At 38.3% G+C, this 19,757-nt stretch overlaps 1 protein-coding gene across 1 annotated transcript; it reads left to right on the top strand.

Annotated features, from left to right (window-relative positions):
- Positions 1 to 2,621: 2,621 nt before the first annotated feature.
- LOC142167238 (uncharacterized) lies at positions 2,622 to 3,270 on the top strand. The gene is made up of 3 exons (XM_075227396.1): positions 2,622 to 2,933; positions 3,022 to 3,100; positions 3,155 to 3,270. Exons 1-3 carry the CDS (start codon positions 2,622 to 2,624, stop codon positions 3,268 to 3,270), a joined length of 507 nt encoding a protein of 168 aa, XP_075083497.1.
- The last annotated feature ends 16,487 nt before the right edge of the window (positions 3,271 to 19,757 follow it).

Raw genomic sequence — 19,757 nt, 5'->3', positions numbered from 1 at the left:
TCTACTCGGTTTTGATTATATTTCATGAATCTATCCTCGTTTTTAGCATTTGGATGATGATTTAAAAATATAAATTGGGGATTTTTGTCTAAAGTTTCATAGAGTGAATTTTTGAGTTTTGAATGTCGATTCAGAGTCGGATTTGAATGAAACTAGTATAGTTGGACTCGTAATTAAATGGATTGTCGGATTTTGTGACTTTTGTCGGGTTCTGGGCACGTGGGGCCGGGGGTTGACCTTATTGAATTTTCGAGCAGAGTTAGGAATTGTTATAAATTGATTTATTATGAGCATTAGAGTATATTTTTATTGGTTTGCACGTTGTTTGACTTGTTTTGGAGCGACAAACATCGTTTTGAGGTGTTAGAGTGGCGTTGGAGCCGGTTATGGAACTTCAGAGCGAGGTAAGTCTCCTATCTAACCCTGTGAGGGGGAATTTACCCCTTAGGTGTTATATTCTTATGTGCTACATGTTGTGGGAGCTACGCACGTATGAGGTGACGAGTGTCCGTGCGTATGCTAGAATTCCTGATTATGTCCGGTAGACTTAGGTTCATGCCATGGTATAATAGTACTATTTGAGTCATCTTTGCTCCTTTAATTCCTTTATTTCGCGTTACGACTTGAGACTAGACTTGCATAGGGTGATAAACTCGCTATTGTAGAGATGTGACGAGCTACTTGATAATCCGCAAAATAATTTTAGCTTCCCTTATGAATTACCCCCGCATTGTGCGTTTTCATCGCAAAGCTTTTCTTAAAGTTCATAACTCATACGTTTATTCGTGAGTGGTGTCAAGGACCCGTTAAAGCTTCTTACTCTAATGGGATCGGGCCGATTGCCTCGACAGGATTATGTACCACACTCTTATGGGAGCGGATCATTCGCCTCGACAGTATAATAGATGCATCTATGGGTCATGTCGTTCGACTCTCGGCGGTGTACATATTATTATGGGATCGGACCGCACGCCTCGGCATTTCTATAAAATACTCTTATGGGATCGGGTTGTTCGCCTCGGCAACGCCGTGTGTAATATTTGACAAGAAACCAACGTATCCGTATGTTTTCCTGATTTTAGTTATGACGACCTATCTGGAGTGGTTGAGGAGGTAACTGATAATTGAGAGCTTGAATTTACTGTTCAGAGGAGGATTGTACCACGTACCTATATTTGTTTATACTGTTTATTACCCTGTCGTATATTTGTTTACTTCCTACTGTATTTGAGTTATTAGACCACTAGTAAGTGTCGATGTCAACCCCTCGTCACTACTTCTCCGAGGTTAGGATAGATACTTACTGGGTACGCGTTGATTTACGTACCCGTGCTACACTTGTTGCACTTATTGTGCAGGTATATATATATATATGTTTGGTGGTCTTTTGGGCACAAAGGCGCGACTGTTGCAGGGACTTTACGGTGAGTTGCATTCCATGTTACGATCCGCAGCATATAGAGTCTCCATTAGAGTTATTTATATTCTCCTGTCTAACTTGTATTCCAGACAGATGTTGTATTATTATTGTACTCCTTAGTAGATGCTCATGCACTCATGACACCGGATTTTGGGGGTTCCTATTGGATATTCATTATTGTAGTTCACGTAATTATTATCATTTCACCTTGTAATTTTATTTGATACGAAAATTGGAAAATAAAATCACAGGTTTTCTGCGAGTACCAGATTTTACTCTACTTATTTAATGGGATTCATGATTACGAAAATTTATAAAATGAGTAACTAAGTTGATTAATCACCGTTGGCTTGCCTGACAACGACATTAGGCGCCATCACGACCTATAGTGGATTTTGGGTCGTGACATGAACTTCATATGTGCAATGTAAATGTTAAGGACATGGTGTCCTTAACTTCATGTGCAATGTAAATATTAAGGATATAGTGTCCTTAATTTGATGTGTGCGGTGTAAATATTAAGGACAAAGTGTCCTGTATTTGCACCTTCTGTTTTTAAACTTTAGGAAATCTCGTCCTTAACTTCATATGCGCAGTCTAAATGTTAAGGACAAAGTGTCCTGTATTTGCACCTTCTGTTATTAAATTTTAGGATATCATGTCCTTAACTTCATGTGTGCAGTCTAAATGTTAAAGACTCATTAACCTAAAATTTACATGCAGTCCTAAATTTTTGTAGTAGTATTGAGTTTTGGTTTATTTTTTCAGGTTTCTTTATATGTTTTATGCATATGGATCATCAATAGCTGGTTGGAATCATTGTAGACCGGTGATTGCTGTTGATGCAACTTTTTTGAAGTCAAAATATCATGGTGTTTTAATGATTTCAGTTTCAAAGGATGCAAATAACCAAATATTCTCACTTGCCTTTGGGATTGCAGAATCTGAAAATAACAACTCATATGAGTGATACTTTAGTGAGCTTCACAATACAATTGGGAGCCGTGGCAATTTAATTTTTTTGTCAGATAGGCACCAATCTATTGCACATGGCATCGCAAAAGTATATCCTGAAAGCTACCATGGGATTTGTATCTATCATTTGGAGCAGAACTTAAAGCGAAGGAAAGTGAAAAATTAGGTCATAAAACTTTTTCAAAGTGATGCAAGAGTATACAGGCATGAAGAATTTGATCTCTATATGTTAGAGATAACAAAAGTTGATAAGAAGATTTTTGACTACTTGATGGAAGAACCACCGGAAAGGTGGGCGCGTTCTTGTTGTCCACGAAGAAGATATGACATGCTCACAACAAACATAGTTGAGCCAATGAATTCTGTGCTATTAGAAGCAAGGGAGCTGCCTATATTGAGAATGATTGATTTCATCCAAGTGAAGCTACAATGTTGGTTTTATGAAAGAAGAAACGAAGCAGAAGGAACTTTTTATGATGTTTCATGTTGGGTAGAAGAGGAATTGAAGAAAAAGATAGATTTAGATTTTACTTTAAATGTAAGTATTATGTTCTTACTTTAGTTTATTTTTTTAATGATAATTTAACATAATGTACTAACTTATAGTTTTTCAAATAACTTTGAAGGTCTTCCCTATTGATTCATGGCGTTCTAGAGTTGAGGAAGAAGGAAATACTTTCTTGGTTGACTTAAACAAAAGAACATGTGATTGTTTTCAGTTTTAATTTGATGAATTACCATGTATACATGCAATTGCAGCTATCGAGAAGAGAAACATCAAGAAGTCCAATTTCTGCTCGGACTGGTACTTAAAGGAATCTTTGTTGAAAACATATGAAAGACAAATACATCTTGTAGGACATACAGATTCTTAGATTGTACCAGAGAGTGTTAAGTCACAAATTATTAAACCTCCAGATTTCAAGATTCCGCCAGGTAGAAGGCAGAAGAAAGGGCATATTCTAGCTACCGAATCATCAAAAATAACGTTCAAATGTGGTCGTTGCAGAAGAATTGGTCATAATAGAACATCTTGTATATATTCTCTGGCAGTCCACCCATTTTCAAGGAAGCATAGAGAATTATAGATATATTCACTTATATTTATCTAGTCTTTTATATTTTTGCTATAAATTGGATTCATTTAGATTATTTTTATTTGAGCAAGTAAGCTTTAGCAGATGGTTATATAAAAAATATCCTGAATTTTTAAAGTTTCTTTGTGCTTACCTCTGTTTCTTTTTCTTTTGTTGGGAGTTCAAGTTTCCTTTATCAGTCCAATTATTATTTATGGGATTATACTCTTGCCGTAAGTAAACAAGGAAGTCCTTTTCTTTGTAAAACTTGACACCTACAACTTTCTACATCTTATTTTGAAAATGAGATTGGTACAAGTAAACTTCAGGACACAATTTTTTGAAACGTCCTGAAAGTTTGAAGTATGAATCTAATATTAAGGACATAAATTTCTAAAATGTCCTTAACTTCTGAAAATCTCAGTTTAGTGTCTAGATTTCCAGAAGTTGAGGATATTTCAGAAAAATATGTCCTGAATATTATTTTCATCTTTCAACAAATCAGGACATTTATGAACATTATGTCCTGAAGTTCTACAACAATCAGTGTGTGTTGCTTTGTCTATTCCATCTTGGAAATGGAACTGCCCTGCACTACCAACGAAGTTCAACATTAACATAGGGGAGAATGATAGACCTCAACTGTATTCTTGTGGAATCATCGATAGGAAAATAACTCAATTCCAGAATATTAACAGGAAGATACACCTATAATGAATCTGCTGTAAAACAAAGAGATATACACCTGTGTAGTTTCAGCAGCTCTAAAGTGCAGACAGGCTGTGTATTGTAATTTTTCTACAGTCTCATCAGTTCACAAGTTGATTCAAAACTGCAGATTTTCACCTGCTCAACTTTTGGCCTAAGACTACAGCTCCATACAGATAACACATGAACAAACAGATAGGAATCTTTTGTAATAGCTCTACAGATTTGCAAGACTGTGCAAATCACAATAACTGGACAAAATCTGAAAAACTTCTAGACAATTTAATCAAACAGTTGCAGTTTTAAACTGTGAAAAAATGGACAGATCAGTAGTTAACAGAAAGAACCAATGGACTAATGAAACTGTCAATTATCAAGTTGCACATTTCATTAAAACTGGGCAGAACTTCTGAAAAAAATACTGGACAAAACTGTAATTGTGTACAACTGAGCTGTCGAGGTAAGTGCAACTGTTAACTCTTCAATTCAATCCACAAGTGCGATCTCAATATCCTCCCAAAAAACTAGAAATCAGTAACTACTTTGGAACCTTGCTAACAACCTGAAATTGTTGCTCAAATTCTCTTCAGAAAGACATCTAAATAGAGCAGAATTATTGCTCAAAAGTGCAGAATTTTCAGCTGTGCAAAATTCCTCCCAAATATTACAAGTTGAGCTCAAAAAGGATCACAAGGTTCAACTCAAAGATCAGAAACCAGTTGTCAAAAATGTTGATCACAACATAAGCAGAAATCTAACTAGACAGTAGCTACTCAACTGGGCACATTGACCAGTTTCTGCAATTAAAAATTCAAATAGCTTATATTGACCAGCAGTAATATATATATAAAGAGAGAAATTAATAGCATGATAGCAACCTCAGAAGAATAAATATGAAAACTAGCAACATTCATTAAAAGCAACAAATTTGGCTAAATGTGTAGCCTTCATATTACTGCTGAAACTGTTATTTGTCAAAGTTGCGACCAAAATTTTGCTATGCAAACAAAATAAAGTAGCTTATTATCACGACCTAAACCGATGGGCCGCGACGGACCCCCGGTACCTTACTCAACCGAGGACCAACATAACGTATTTTTTCGTATCATACTATCATAGAAAAATGAGACAGAAAAGCTACCGTGAGATAACTAGAATAAAACATGTAATACCAACTTATACATAAAACATACGGCCTAAAAGACCAATATGATCACTCGTACACTGAACATAGGACGATAAGGCCATACATTCTTTCATATACATGACATCTATCTACAAGCCTCTAAGAATACATAATTGTCATAAAGGTCGGGACAGAGCCCGCCATACCAATCAATACATGTCCTAATCATACTGACCAAATAGCAACTCCGGAGCAAATGGAGCGCACCAACATCTTCCGCTGAGATGATAGACTACTTGGAGGACTCTCAACCTATCTAACGGGACCTGCGGGCATGAAACACAGCGTCCCCGGGAAAAAGGGACGTCAATACAAATAATGTACCGAGTATGTAAGGAATGAAAATCAGTAAGTAGTAGACATGAGAGAAACATGGAGTAAAAGACTCAAAGTGTAAGTCTGAATAACTCTGTGAATCATTTCATATTTATAATGTCATACATATGCGTATAAATGTCATACCATGCATAGGTGTAACACCCCGAAAAATTTCGAAGTAATTAAGTGTAAAGCCCGGTAAAATTTGCAAAGAAAATAATATTTCATGGTGCCGGACTAGGCTTAAGTGTTTGAGAATTGTAGGCTAGAACTCTTTTGGGTTGAACAATGCACCGAAAAGTAAAGAAAAATTTTTGATGGAAAAGTGCATTTCTGCGGTCCATTATGCGACCGCAGAATCACTCTGCGGACCGCATAATGGCCGCAGAGTGAGGCAGTTAATTGGGCCAGTTGAAAGCAATTATGCGGTCGACTATGCGACCGCATAGTGACCGCAAAGACAAGTAGATTTTTTAGTCGCTTTGGTCAGTAATTATACGATCGATATGCGGTCCGCATATTGATTATGCGACCGCAGAACCTGTTCCGGAGCTTTATTTTTGGGTTTTTAAAACCCGACCCTATTTCGTTAAATACACTCTTTGGGCCATTTTTGAGCTATAATCTGATATTTTAGAGTGAGAGAGAGTGCCCTAAAGTGAGAAGGTGTTCTTCAATTATTGTTCTTCAATTCTTGCTCAAGTTTTGGAAGACTAAGAAGGGAAGCACACTAGGTCTTCATCCTAGAGGTAAGATTCTACACCCTAAACCCTAATTTCGAAATTATCTGAAAATGGGTAATTAGCAAGATAATTTTTAGGCATGAGAGTTATTTATTTTACAAGCATGTGATATCAAGGGGTGTAGGACGATTGTTGAACTAAGCATGGTAAAGATTGGGTTGTGGGATGATGGAATCCTCCATAAAAGAACCTTGAAACCTTGTGCACACCTAGTGTTTGATAAAATGCTCAAATGAGCTAGAACTATGATCATCTTTCTAATTTTGGTTCGATTTGTTATATTTCTAAAATAGATTGAAGTTGCTAAGAATTTCAGAACATTTAGAGTGTAAGGAAGCTTAAGTGAGGTATGTTGGCTAAACCCTTCTTTAAGAATTGGAATTCCTATCATCCTTGTAAGTTCCGAGATGTTGATTATCAATCGAGTATTCCGATAGGTTTTGTGATAAAGATATATGTTCAATTCATGTTTCAAATGCTCTTATCATATTGCATTATAAATTGAGGATGTGTCCCAAACTATGGATTGTGCATCCATATGTTATAATTTCAAGTCGTGAATTATGTGAAAGTTATTATGTCAAGTCGTGTAGAGATTGTGATTGTGATACACTTCCACCCACATACATTGGGGTGAGGCGGCATGACCGCTTTGTGTGGGGATTATGGTATAGATATGGTGATTGTGATACACCTCCACCCACATACATTGGGGTGAGGCGGCACGACCGCTTTGTGTATAGTTTTGGTATTGTTGTGGCACCACCACCCGCATACATTAGGGTGAGGCGACATAGCTGCTTTGTGTTGGTATTGGTATCGTTGATGCGTTCCCACCCGCATACATTGGGGTGAGGCGGCATAGCCGCTTTATGTTGGTATTGGTATCGTTGATGCATTTCCACCCGTATACATTAGGGTAAGGCGGTATAGCCGTTTTGTGTAGGTTCTTGGTTTTGTGGTTAGACATCCGCCCGCATACATTGGGGTGAGGCGGCGAGGCCGCTTGAGTAGAGTTGTGGTATTGTACTTACACCTCCACCTGCATACGTCGGGTGAGGCGGAGGGGCCGCTTTGTATGAAGATGGTTACAGAGGATCTCATCTTAAATCCTATAAATGATATTGATAGCTCTTAACAACCTTGCTCTGGTTTAAACGGTTAGCTATATCATGCTATTGTCGCCCTGATTCATCATATTCATATTGTATTTCTAAATTCTTAAATTGGTGTTTGGTTTTCATACTAGTATTATTTGACGGTACTAACGTCCTTTTTGCCGGGGGCGCTGCATCTTTAAATGGATGCAGGTGGTTCTACAGCAGGAGGTATTGATCAGTGATAGCAGCACACCTTCTTCCCACCTGACTTGGTGAGCCCCACTTCATTCCGGGGTCATGTATCTTTTGTCCTTTGTGTATTCTGTTTGAGGTATAGCCGGGGCCTTGTTGCCAGCATTATCATTGTACTCTTCCTTATCTATAGAAGCTCCATAGACATAGTGTGGATTGTGTATTGGTGCTGGGAAAGACAGAATATGTTATGTTGTGGTTGTATTATTTGTCCGTTTGAGACTTTAAAAATAATGAGACTATTGGAAATAAATTTGTATTGTATACATGAACACCTTTTTGTCTAATTAATAAAAATATGTATTATCTCCATTCGTGGATGAGTTTGGGTAGAATAAAATCTAACAGGCTTGCTCGGTCGAGTTCACTCAGTTGAGCGCCAGTCGCGCTCCTCGGATTTTGGGGCGTGACAATAGGTATATGCGTTCATAACATCACCAAGCCTCTGAGGGCATACCATCATATCATCTCGACCACTGTGGAAAATCATCAACTTATACTAGCTGATCAAGTGGTGGTGCGTATATAACGCCGTAACCTTTTCCCATATCCCATATACATATAATATACGCGTATATAATACCATCTAGTCATGGGTCAATGTACATATATAAATGCATGAAATGCATAAGAAGTACGTAAATAAAATCTCTCGGAATGTCATAAGACCATGAAATAAACTTTATCAACTTACGTATTTTCTGAGACCCATGAACAAATAATAGAATAATAAGACACATGGGGAATCCAAAGTATAGACACTCCTAGTGTTTCTATGAATAGAGTCATTTATGAAATTTGCGTATTTTGCTCGTTTCATTTGTATCATTTGGATCATGCCAAAAGGAAAGAAGGGATAACCTTAACATACCTGAGCCGATTCTCTTGACAATCCCTATAATATACATCAATTGCGACACATCACGTAATGACAGATCGAAGTAGGGAAAAATCCATATGATATTCTTGAGAAATATTATACCGTGCTCCCTTGAAATTTGCAAATTCATACTGCCATTACATAATAACATCTTCGTATGAATTGTTGAAGTAACTCACGTTACTATTGCAACATTATCTTTGCTGAAGCTCTCTTTGAATTGTAGAGATTCAAAATGAATTAAAGAGCTCTCTTTAATCTTTTGGGTGTGGGCCCCAATTGTACATACCTCTGTTATTGTTGAAGGTAACTCAAAAGGCTTATATTCCTCTGCGATTATCTTTATTAGCTGAGTAGCTCATACCCTTTTTCATCTTGCTTCTTTTACTTGCTGAAACTTGTGTCTACCTTCCGATTCTCTTATTCCTTTTTACCGTAAGAGTGGATAGTCATTCTTTCCTTAGGGATCCATATCAAGAAGCTTACACATCTTAGTACACACATGATCTGCTGAATACCTCATATTTATCCATTATAAGCATGATGTAAAAATTAAGTTCCTCTGACTCAATTCTTCCACAACTATATCTCTTACCAACCGTCTTTCTAGATGTAGGCATTGTCATATTATGAATAAGATAGAGTTTAGGAAATTGAGTTCTTACAACTGAGCTCTACCACACGATCTAGAGTAAGAAGAAAGAGTGACAGTCCTAAATGCCCTGTAGCCTCCTGCTTATAAGTGTGGTGCACAACACACCCATAAACAAGACTCTACTAGACACAACTTGTAGACTCCCTAGGATAGAACTGCTCTGATACCACTTTTGTTACGACCCAAACCGATGGGCCGCGACGGGCACCCGATACCTTACTCAACCGAGTACCAACATAATGTATCTTTTCGTATCATACTATCATAGGAAAATGAGACGGAAAAGCTGCCGTGAGATAACTAGAATAAAACATGTAATACAAACTTATACATAAGACATACGGCCTATAAGACCAAAATGATCACTTGTACACTGAACATAGGCTGATAAGGCTATACATTCTTTCATATACATGACATCTGTCTACAAGCCTCTAAGAATACATAATTGTCATAAAAGTCGGGACAGAGCCCCGCCATACAAATCAATACATGTCCTAATCATACTGACCAAATAGCAACTCCGGAGCAAATGGAGCGCACCAACACCTTCCGCTGAGCTGATAGCCTACTTGGAGGACTCTCAACCTGTCTAACGGGACCTGCGGGCATGAAACGCAGCGTCCCTAGGCAAAAGGGACGTCAGTACAAATAATATACCGAGTATGTAAGGAATGAAAATCAGTAAGTAATAGACATGAGAGAAACATGGAGTAAAAGACCCAATATGTAAGTCTGAATAACTCTGTGAATTATTTCATATTTATAATGTCATGCATATGCGTATAAATATCATACCATGCATAGGTATATGCGTTCATAACATCATCAAGCCTCTGAAGGCATCCCATCATATCATCTCGGCCACTGTGGGCAAATCATCAACGTATACTAGCTGATCAGGTGGTGGTGCATATATAACGCCGTAACCTTTTCCCATATCCCATATACATATAATATACGCGTATATAAAGCCATCTGGTCATGGGTCAATGTACATGTATAAATGCATAGGAAGTACGTCAATAAAATCTTTCGGAACGTCATAAGACCATTATGCCTCTGATTAATGTCATGAAATAAACTTTATCAACTTACGTATTTTCTGAGACCCATGAACATATGATAGAATAATAAGACACATGGGGAATCAAGAATATAGATACCCCTAGTATTTCTATGAATAGAGTCATTTATGAAAGTTGCGTATTTTGCTCGTTTTATTTGTATCATTTGGATCATGCCAAAAGGAAAGAAGGGATAGACTTAACATACCTGAGCCAATTCTCTTGACAATCCCTCTAACATATGTCAATTGCGACATATCACGTAACGACAGATCGAAATAGAAAAAAATCCGTATGATATTCTTGAGAAAGATTGTACCGTGCTCCCTTGAAATTTGCAAATTCATGTTGCCATTACATAATAACATCTTCGTATGAATTGTTAAAGTAACTCATGTTACTATTGCAACATTATCTTTGTTGAATCTCTCTTTAAATTATAGAGATTCAAAATGAATTAAAGAGCTCTCTTTAATCTTTTGGGTGTGGGCCCCACTTAGGTATGGCTTAGCCACAAGAATCCTCAACATGTGCCACCTATCCACTTAGTAAAAGAGTCACAATTTAGGTCTTTGATCCTTGTTCCACTTGCTGCCACGCTGGGCTTAATTAAGCTTATCCATTATTTCCTTAATTAATTAGGTAATCTCCCATTACCCAATAATTAACTAATTACCCACATAATTAAGAATTATCTCAAATTATTTAAAATACTAATCATTTTTAACCAACTTTATATATCTTGCTATCATGGTCATGTGGTACCTTGTATGGCATAAGTCCATAAATACAGGGCATTATAGCTTGGACCGTATTTTATCCCAAATTGACAACCTTCGACGAAACTCATTCTCTTCGATTTACTTACCCTCTCAGCTTTACGAATTTACTTATTACTTGTTTGAAATAGCATAATACTTAAAACCTCAAAATAATCTCATTCCCGAGCTTACGTCGATTAACTTACGACGAAACTTTAACGTACATTTTGAAAATGCGGGATGTAACATCTCATTTCTGAGCTTATATCAATTTACTTATGGCGTACTTTCACGTACGAAAACATGGAATGTAACACTTATGAACAATTTACAGGATATTTTAGAAATATACTACTAGCAATTCTACTACAACTTACTTTCTATACTATTACACTACAGCTCCTTCGGGCAAGAAGTTTTATTTTTCACTATCATAGTCGTCACCGACTTTTTCTGGTGGTGTTTCATAACCATAATTTCTTTTTCACTCTCTATGTGCCCAAAGATTTGCTGCAAGTTCTTTTCTGAAGTTTGATATGTCCTCAGGTTGAAATTTCTCCGCATCCTTTCCCATCATCAACAACTCTACATACTTGATTAGGAATGCACCACAACCAGTCCTAAAAATATTTTAAGATAGGGAGTCAATTAAATAATATCTTTAATAAATAAATCTAACGTACATATAAATTATATAGCAAATGACAACACTTATGATCCAGTTTGTTTCGGTGATCTTTGCCACTGAATATCAAATTTATTGAATGCATTTCCAAAAGACTTATGATTTTTTTCAAACTGTGAGAACTTTAGAAAGTGGGGGATCATGCGCGCATACATTTCAATATGTTTCAATCCATCCTCATATGGTTCACTATATATGGAATCGTACACATCAATCTTTTTCTCATTCAAGTTCAATACCCCCAAAAGAAAATGCGTCACATCATCATTATCTTTTGAAGGTAGTCGACATGGAAAAAAGATTTTATCAACCTCTGTCCAAGAAATTCCACATCTCCAATTGTCACCCTACACATATGGTGTGAGAAACAATTGATTATCACCACACCAAAACTCATTTGAAGCATCTTCATTGAAATCCTTATATACAAGTAACATATAGTTATCAAAAACTATATCTGTAGTTGTGCAACGAAATGGATAGGCGCAAGGGTGGTAGTATTCCTTCTTTCTCAAATAATACAAAACAATGTCAATATGCTACATAAAAAGGTAAAAAAAAGAAGAAGAAAAAGAAGACTCCATCAGCCATAAATAATTATAAAACAATAAATTAAAAAGAAAGAAGAGAAATGCCTTGTAAATTATCAAACCTTATCATCAAGTACATAACTCTATCTGAAAGCTCAAGGAAGAACATTTTGCTATTGATTTTTTGATTGTACAATTTATATGGATTCCTTCTCACAACATTATCCTCAGCATAAATATCAATTTGTCCCCTAAAAATTAAAATAATATCAAAGTTAGAAAGCTTATAAGTTAGTCCTCAATTCCTAATTAGCAATGCATAAGTTCAAAAATTAAGGACAAGTAGTCCTGACCTTAGAGTTACAAGTTCAAAAGTTAAGGACACTTAATCCTGAACTTAGAGTTACGAGCTCATAAATTAAGGACACTTGGTCCTGAACTTAGAGTTGGAAGTTCAAAAATTAAGGACAGGTAGTCTTGGCGTTATAGTTACAAGTTCAAAAGTTAATGACACCTAGTCCTGAACTTAGAGTTACAAGCTCATAAATTAAGGACACTTGGTCCTGAACTTAGAGTTGGAAGTTCAAAAATTTAGGACAAGTAGTCCTTAACTTAGAGTTACAAGCTCATAAATTAAGGACACTTGGTCTTGGCGTTATAGTTACAAGTTCAAAAGTTAATGACACCTAGTCCTGAACTTAGAGTTACAAGCTCATAAATTAAGGACACTTGGTCCTGAACTTAGAGTTGGAAGTTCAAAAATTTAGGACAAGTGGTCCTTAACTTAGAGTTACAAGCTCATAAATTAAAGACACTTGGTCCTGAACTTAGAGTTGGAAGTTCAAAAATTAAGGACAGGTAGTCCTGAATTTAGAGTTACAAGCTCATAAATTAAGGACACTTGGTCCTGAACTTAGAGTTGAAAGTTCAAAAATTAAGGACACTTGGTCATGAACTTAGAGTTGGAAGTTCAAAAATTAAGGACAGGTAGTCCTGACCTTAGAATTAGAAGTTCAAAAGTGTCACGACCCAAAATTCTAACTTGTCGTGATTGTGCCTATCGTTGTACTAGGCAAGCCTACATTTATGAAATAACTCCAACACAAAACAGAAAACGGGTTTAAAATAGTTTAAATGATAACAACTTCCTATAAACAGGATAGAAATCCAAAATATAATGCGAAAATTACCAACATCGGGGTGTCACCGAGTACATGAGCATTTATACATCACAATTTCAGAAAAATACTGTCTATCAAAACCTGAAACCAAATACAATAAGTGAAAATATAAGGAAGGAGAACAAGGTCTGCGAAACACCGGCAACTACCTCGAAATCTCCAGAAGATCAACTGGGCACGAAAATCAACACCCACTGTGTACGGGAACACCTAGATCTGAACACGAAGTGCAGGGTGTAGTATGAGTACAACCAACTTAGCAAGTAACAATACTAAATAAAGAATTGAAAGTAGTGACGAGCTTTACAGTTATAGTTCAATTACAGTGATTTCAACATAAGAAAGTAGGCATGCTCTCAAGTTCGACAATTAAGGCCAAAACAATAATTTCATGTCAAGTTCAACTGAAATAGAGTGTAATATCTTTCAGAAATTATCAAGACAGTAATACATGGTAGCTAAGTGCAATAAATATGAAATCAAATGCATCCTCTCAGGGCCACAGTCACTCAACCTTCCCATTCACTCAGCACTCAGCACTCGCACTCAATAGGTACCTGCGCTCATTGGGGTATGTGCAGACTCCGGAGGGGCTCCTTCAGCCCAAGCAATATAATCCGCACAGACAACTCACATGCTGCGCGGACAACTCACATGCTATAACATAATATCTAGATCCGCACGGACAACTCACGTGCTATAGTATAATATCTCACAATCATGCCCTCTGCCTCACTCAGTCATCAACCTCTCCAGTCTCTCGGGCTCTTAGAAATCATAATAAGCAGCCAGACAACAATGATATGATGCATCAATAATGAACAATAGAGGCTGAGATGTAATATACAAATAAACTGTGACTGAGTACAAGACAACAATTTAGTAAACAATTTAACATGTACACGACCTCTGTGGGTCCCTACAATGCACACACATAGTCTAAACATGATTTGTGGTTCTATTTCTCTAATAAATGGAGAAATAAATGATAACAACAAATTATTCACTACACAGTCCCATGGAATTTGACCAAGTCACAATTCCTATGGTGCACGCCCATACGCCCGTCACCTAAAAACTAAATACATGACACGTAATACGGGGTTTCGTACCCTCAAAATCAAATTTAGATCCGTTACTTACCTCAATCCGATCCAATCTCTACTCCAATATACCCTTGCCTCACGAAACAGCCTCCGAATGCCTCGAATCTAGGTATAAACAATGCGATATAATCAATACGGGCTAAAGGAATAAACTCCATAAGAAAATGCCAAGTTATTAATCAAAATAAAAAATCGGCTCAAAATCCGACCCCTGGGCCCACATCTCGAAATCTGACAAAAGTCACAAAACCCGAAAGCCCATTCGACAACGAGTCTAACCATATCAAATTTATCAAAATCCGATACCAAATCATTACCCAAATCCCTAAATCAAACTCTCCAAACCGCTAGCCTTAAACTCCCAATTTACACCTTAAATACATACCAATTAGGTGGGAAAATCAATGGGGAAGCAATATTATTGATCAAAAATAAGCACAAGGGACTTACCTCAAGAATTCCCTCGAAAACCCTCTCAAAAAGTCGCCTAAACTGTGCTTGAAATGTTTGAAATGAAGCCAAAATCGCGAACCCTTATTTAAATAATCTGCCTAGGCTTTTTGCACCTGCGGCCGTATATCCGCACCTGCGGAAGCGCTTCTGCGGAAATCACTTGCGTTCCCCAGGCCCGTATCTGTGCTCAAGGTTCCGCACCTGCGGATGCGCTTTTGCGGCCTTCCACCCGCTTTTGCGAAAACAAGCGTCACTCTCAATTTCGCACTGCGGAACTATGCTCGCACCTGCGGGCTCACAGATGCGGTAAATCCCTCACACCTGCGCCCTGCCCAGGCCAGCCCAAATCCGCTTCTGTGTATACCCAATCGCATATGCGGCATCGCAAGAGTGGAAATGACCTCGCACTTGTGACCTCTACTCACCTCCTCCCTGGCCGCTTCTGCGGTTCACCTCTCGCTTCTGCGAGATCGCACATGCGATCCCCTCTTCGCAGGTGCGATTACACCAGAAGTTGTGAGCTTCAGCACTTCCCTCAAACTTCAATTCGATCCGTTAACCATCCGAAATCACCCCAAGGCCCCCAAGACCTCAACCAAACATACCAAGAAGTCTTAACACTTCATAAGAACTTAGTCGAACCCTCAAATCACCTCAAACAACATCAAAAATACAAATCACACATAGATTCAAGCCTAATGAACTTTGACACTTCCAATTTCTATAACTGACGCCGAAACCAATCAAATCACATCCGATTGACCCTAAATTTTGCACACAAGTCACAAATGACACCACGGACCTACTCCAACTTCAGGAATCGGAATCCGACCCCGATATCAAAAAGACCACTCCCGGTCAAACTTCCCAAAAATTCAACTTTCGCCATTTCAAGCCTAATTCCTCTATGAACCTCTAAATCACAATCCAGACATGCTCCTAAGTCCAAAATCACCTAACGGAAATATAAAAACTCCATTCCGGAGTCATTTACTCAAAGATCAACATCCGGTTAATCATTTGTACTTTAGCTTTCAACCTTGAGACTAAGTGTCTCATTTCTTTCTGAACTCATACCGGACCCGAACCGACTACCCCGGCAAGTCACATAATAGCTATAAAGATTGAAATGAGAAGTAAATGGGGGAACGGGGCTACAACTCTCAAAACAACCGGCTGGGTCGTTACACCCTCCCCTCTTAAACAAACGTTCGTCCTCGAATAGGTCTAGAACATACATGGAGTCTCAAATAGGTGTGGATATCTGCTCCGCATCTCCCGCTCGGTCTCCCAAATAGCCTCCCCAACTGGCTGACCTCTCCACTGCACCTTTACTGAAGCTATGTCCTTTGACCTCAACTTTCGAACTAGCCGACCCAAAATGGCTGCCAGCTCCACATCATAAGTCAGATCACCATCTAACTGAACTGTGCTGAAATCCAAAACATGAGACAGATCGCTGCTATACTTCCAGAGAATAGAAACATGAAATACTGGATGCACACTCGATAAACTAGGTGGCAAGGCAAGCTTGTAAGCCACCTTCCCAATCCTCTGAAGTACCTCAAATGGCCCAATATACCGAGGCATCAACTTGCCCTTCTTCCCGAACCTCATAACACCCTTCATGGGTGAAACCTTGAGTAGTACCTTCTCCCCAACCATGTAAGCAACATCACGAACCTTTCTGTCGGCGTAACTCTTCTGTCTAGACTGCACCATGCGAAGCCGCTCCTGAATCATCTTAACTTTGTCTAAAGCATCCCGGACTACGTCAGTACTGTCACGCCCCGAAACCATGGAGCGCGACCGGCGCTCAACCGAGTGAACCCGACCGAGCAAGCCTACAATGCACACACGTAGTCTAAACATGATTTGTGGTTTAATTTCTCTAATACATGGAGAAATAACAAATAACAGTAGATTATTCACTACACAGTCCCATGGAATTTGACCAAGTCATATTTCTTACGGTGCACGCCTACACGCCCGTCATCTAGCATGTGCCTCACCTCAAAACCAAATACATGACACGTAATACGGGATTTCGTACCCTCAGAACCAAATTCAGAACCGTTACTTACCTCAATTCGAGCCAATCTCTACTTCAATATACCCTTGCCTCGCGAAACAACCTCCGAATGCCTCAAATCTAGGTTTAAACAATGAGATATAATCAATACGGGCTAAAGGAATCAACTCCATAAGAAAATGCTAAGTTATTAATCAAAATAAAAAATCGGCTCAAAAGCCGAGCCCCAGGCCCACGTCTTGAAATCCGACAAAAGTCACAAAACCTGAAAGCCCATTCGACAACGAGTCTAATCATACCAAATTTATCAAAATCCGACATCAAATCGTCACCCTAATCCCCAAATCAAACTCTCAAAATCCCTAGCCTTAAACTCCCAATTTACACCTTAAATATACACCAACTAGGTGGGAAAATCAATGGGGAAGCAATATTATTGATCAAAAATAAGCACAAGGGACTTACCTCAAGAATCCCCTTGAAAACCCTCTCAAACAATCGCCTAAACCATGCTTGAAATGTTTGAAATGAAGCCAAAATCGTGAAACCTTGTTTTAATAATCTGCCCAGGGTTTTCGCACCTGCGGCCGTATATCCGCACATGCGGAAGCGCTTCTGCGATCAATTCCTCCGCTTCTGCAGAAATCACTTGTGTCCCCCAGGCCCGCATATGCGCTCCAGGTTTCGCACCTGCGGAGGCGCTTCTGCGGAAACAAGCCTCACTCTCAATTCCGCATATGTGGAGCCGTGCTCGCACCTGCGGGCTCGCAGATGCGGTAAATCTTTCACACCTGCGCCTTGCCCAGGACAGCCCAAATATGCTTCTGCGTGTACCCAACCGCATATGCGGCATCGCAGGTGCAATGACCTCGCACCTGCGACCTCTGCTCACCTTTTCCCTGGCTGCTTTTGTGGTTCACCTCTCGCTTCTGCGAGATCTGACCTGCGATCCCCACTTTACAGGTGCGATTACACCAGAAGCTGTGAGCTTCAACACTTCTCTCAAACTTCAATTCGATCCGTTAACCATCTGAAATCACCCCGAGGCCCCCGGGACCTTAACCAAACATACCAACAAGTCTTAACACGTCATACAAACTTAGTCGAACCCTCAAATCACCTCAAACAACATCAAAAACACGAATCGCACATAGATTCAAGCCTAATAAACTTTGAAACTTCCAATTTCTACAACCGACGCCGAAACCTAATAATTAACATCCGATTGACCCCAAATTTTGGACACAAGTCACAAATGACACCACGGACCTACTCCAACTTTCGAAATCGGAATCCGACAACGATATCAAAAATTCCACTCCCGGTCAAACTTTTCAAAAATTCAACTTTCGCCATTTCAAGTCTAATTCCACTACGGACCTCTAAATCACAATCCAATGCTCCTAAGTCCAAAATCACCTAACGGAAACATAAAAATACCATTCCGGAGTCATTTACTCAAAGATCATCATCCGGTCAATCATTTCTACTTTAGCTTTTAACCTTGAAACTAAGTGTCTTATTTCTTTCTGAAATTACACCGGACCCGAATCGACTACCCCGACAAGTCACATAATAGCTATAAAGATTGAAATGAGCAGTAAATGGAGGAACAAGGCTACAACTCTCAAAATGACCGGCCGAGTCGTTACCAAAAGTTAAGGACACTTAGTCCTGACCTTAGAGTTACAAGTTCAAAAATTTAGGACACTTAGTCCCTGAACTTAGAGTTGGAAGCTCAAAAATTTAGGACACTTAGTCCTGAATTTAAAATTTAAAGTTCAAGACACAAATGTAAGAAATTAAGAAATATTGAATACATTTAGGGACTTACACTTCTTGCGACCTTTCTTTTTCTCTTTGCCCAACCACCCAATGAATTTCTTCAATAACTTTTCATCATCTTTGGCATAATGAAAAATATATGTACGAGTATATTTTGATTTTATCCAGCTGTATACTCGGTAGTATTCTCATTGTGCGGCATCGATGTTCCTCTTTTGTTTATTTTTTCAAATGAAGATTGCAATTGCCAAATAAGATTCTTATTCCTTTTCCCTCTACCAAGCTCTTCTTCAACACTTCCATCAACATCCATGGACAAACCCTCATCAATGCTCATTTATGTAGTCGAAGGAGTAGGAGTAAGAAGAGCAAATGATGGACCATCAAAATCAATACTATCTCTCTTCCTTTTCCTAGTATATTGGTTAATGACTGCATTTTACTTTGCTCTGCAAGCAACACTACATATATATTAGTTTGCCGCAAGACCTCAATTCTAAGACAGATTGTCAAATGAAGAAACTAAAAATAAGGACATAATTTTTGAAATGTCCTGACAAGTTGAAGTATGGATCTAATATTAAGGACACAATTTTCCAAAATGTCCTTAACTTCTGAATTTTCACTTGAAGAAATGAACTTAATACCTGTGTTGGCTACCCTGTTTTCTTGTATTTCTTTAACAGACAATGGAGTTGAGATATTGTTTATGCTTGTTCCATCCATTGCATTTTCTTTATCATGCAACTGTTCTCCATGTTCTTCGCTTGCAAGTTCACAAGATTCTGCAAATATTTACAAGAGCTAACACAATTAGTACTTATACTAATCTTTGACTAAAACT

Source organism: Nicotiana tabacum, chromosome 12, assembly GCF_000715075.1.
Source record: "Nicotiana tabacum cultivar K326 chromosome 12, ASM71507v2, whole genome shotgun sequence".
Taxonomy (NCBI): Eukaryota; Viridiplantae; Streptophyta; class Magnoliopsida; order Solanales; family Solanaceae; genus Nicotiana; species Nicotiana tabacum.
This window is presented reverse-complemented; position numbering and strand designations above follow the sequence as displayed.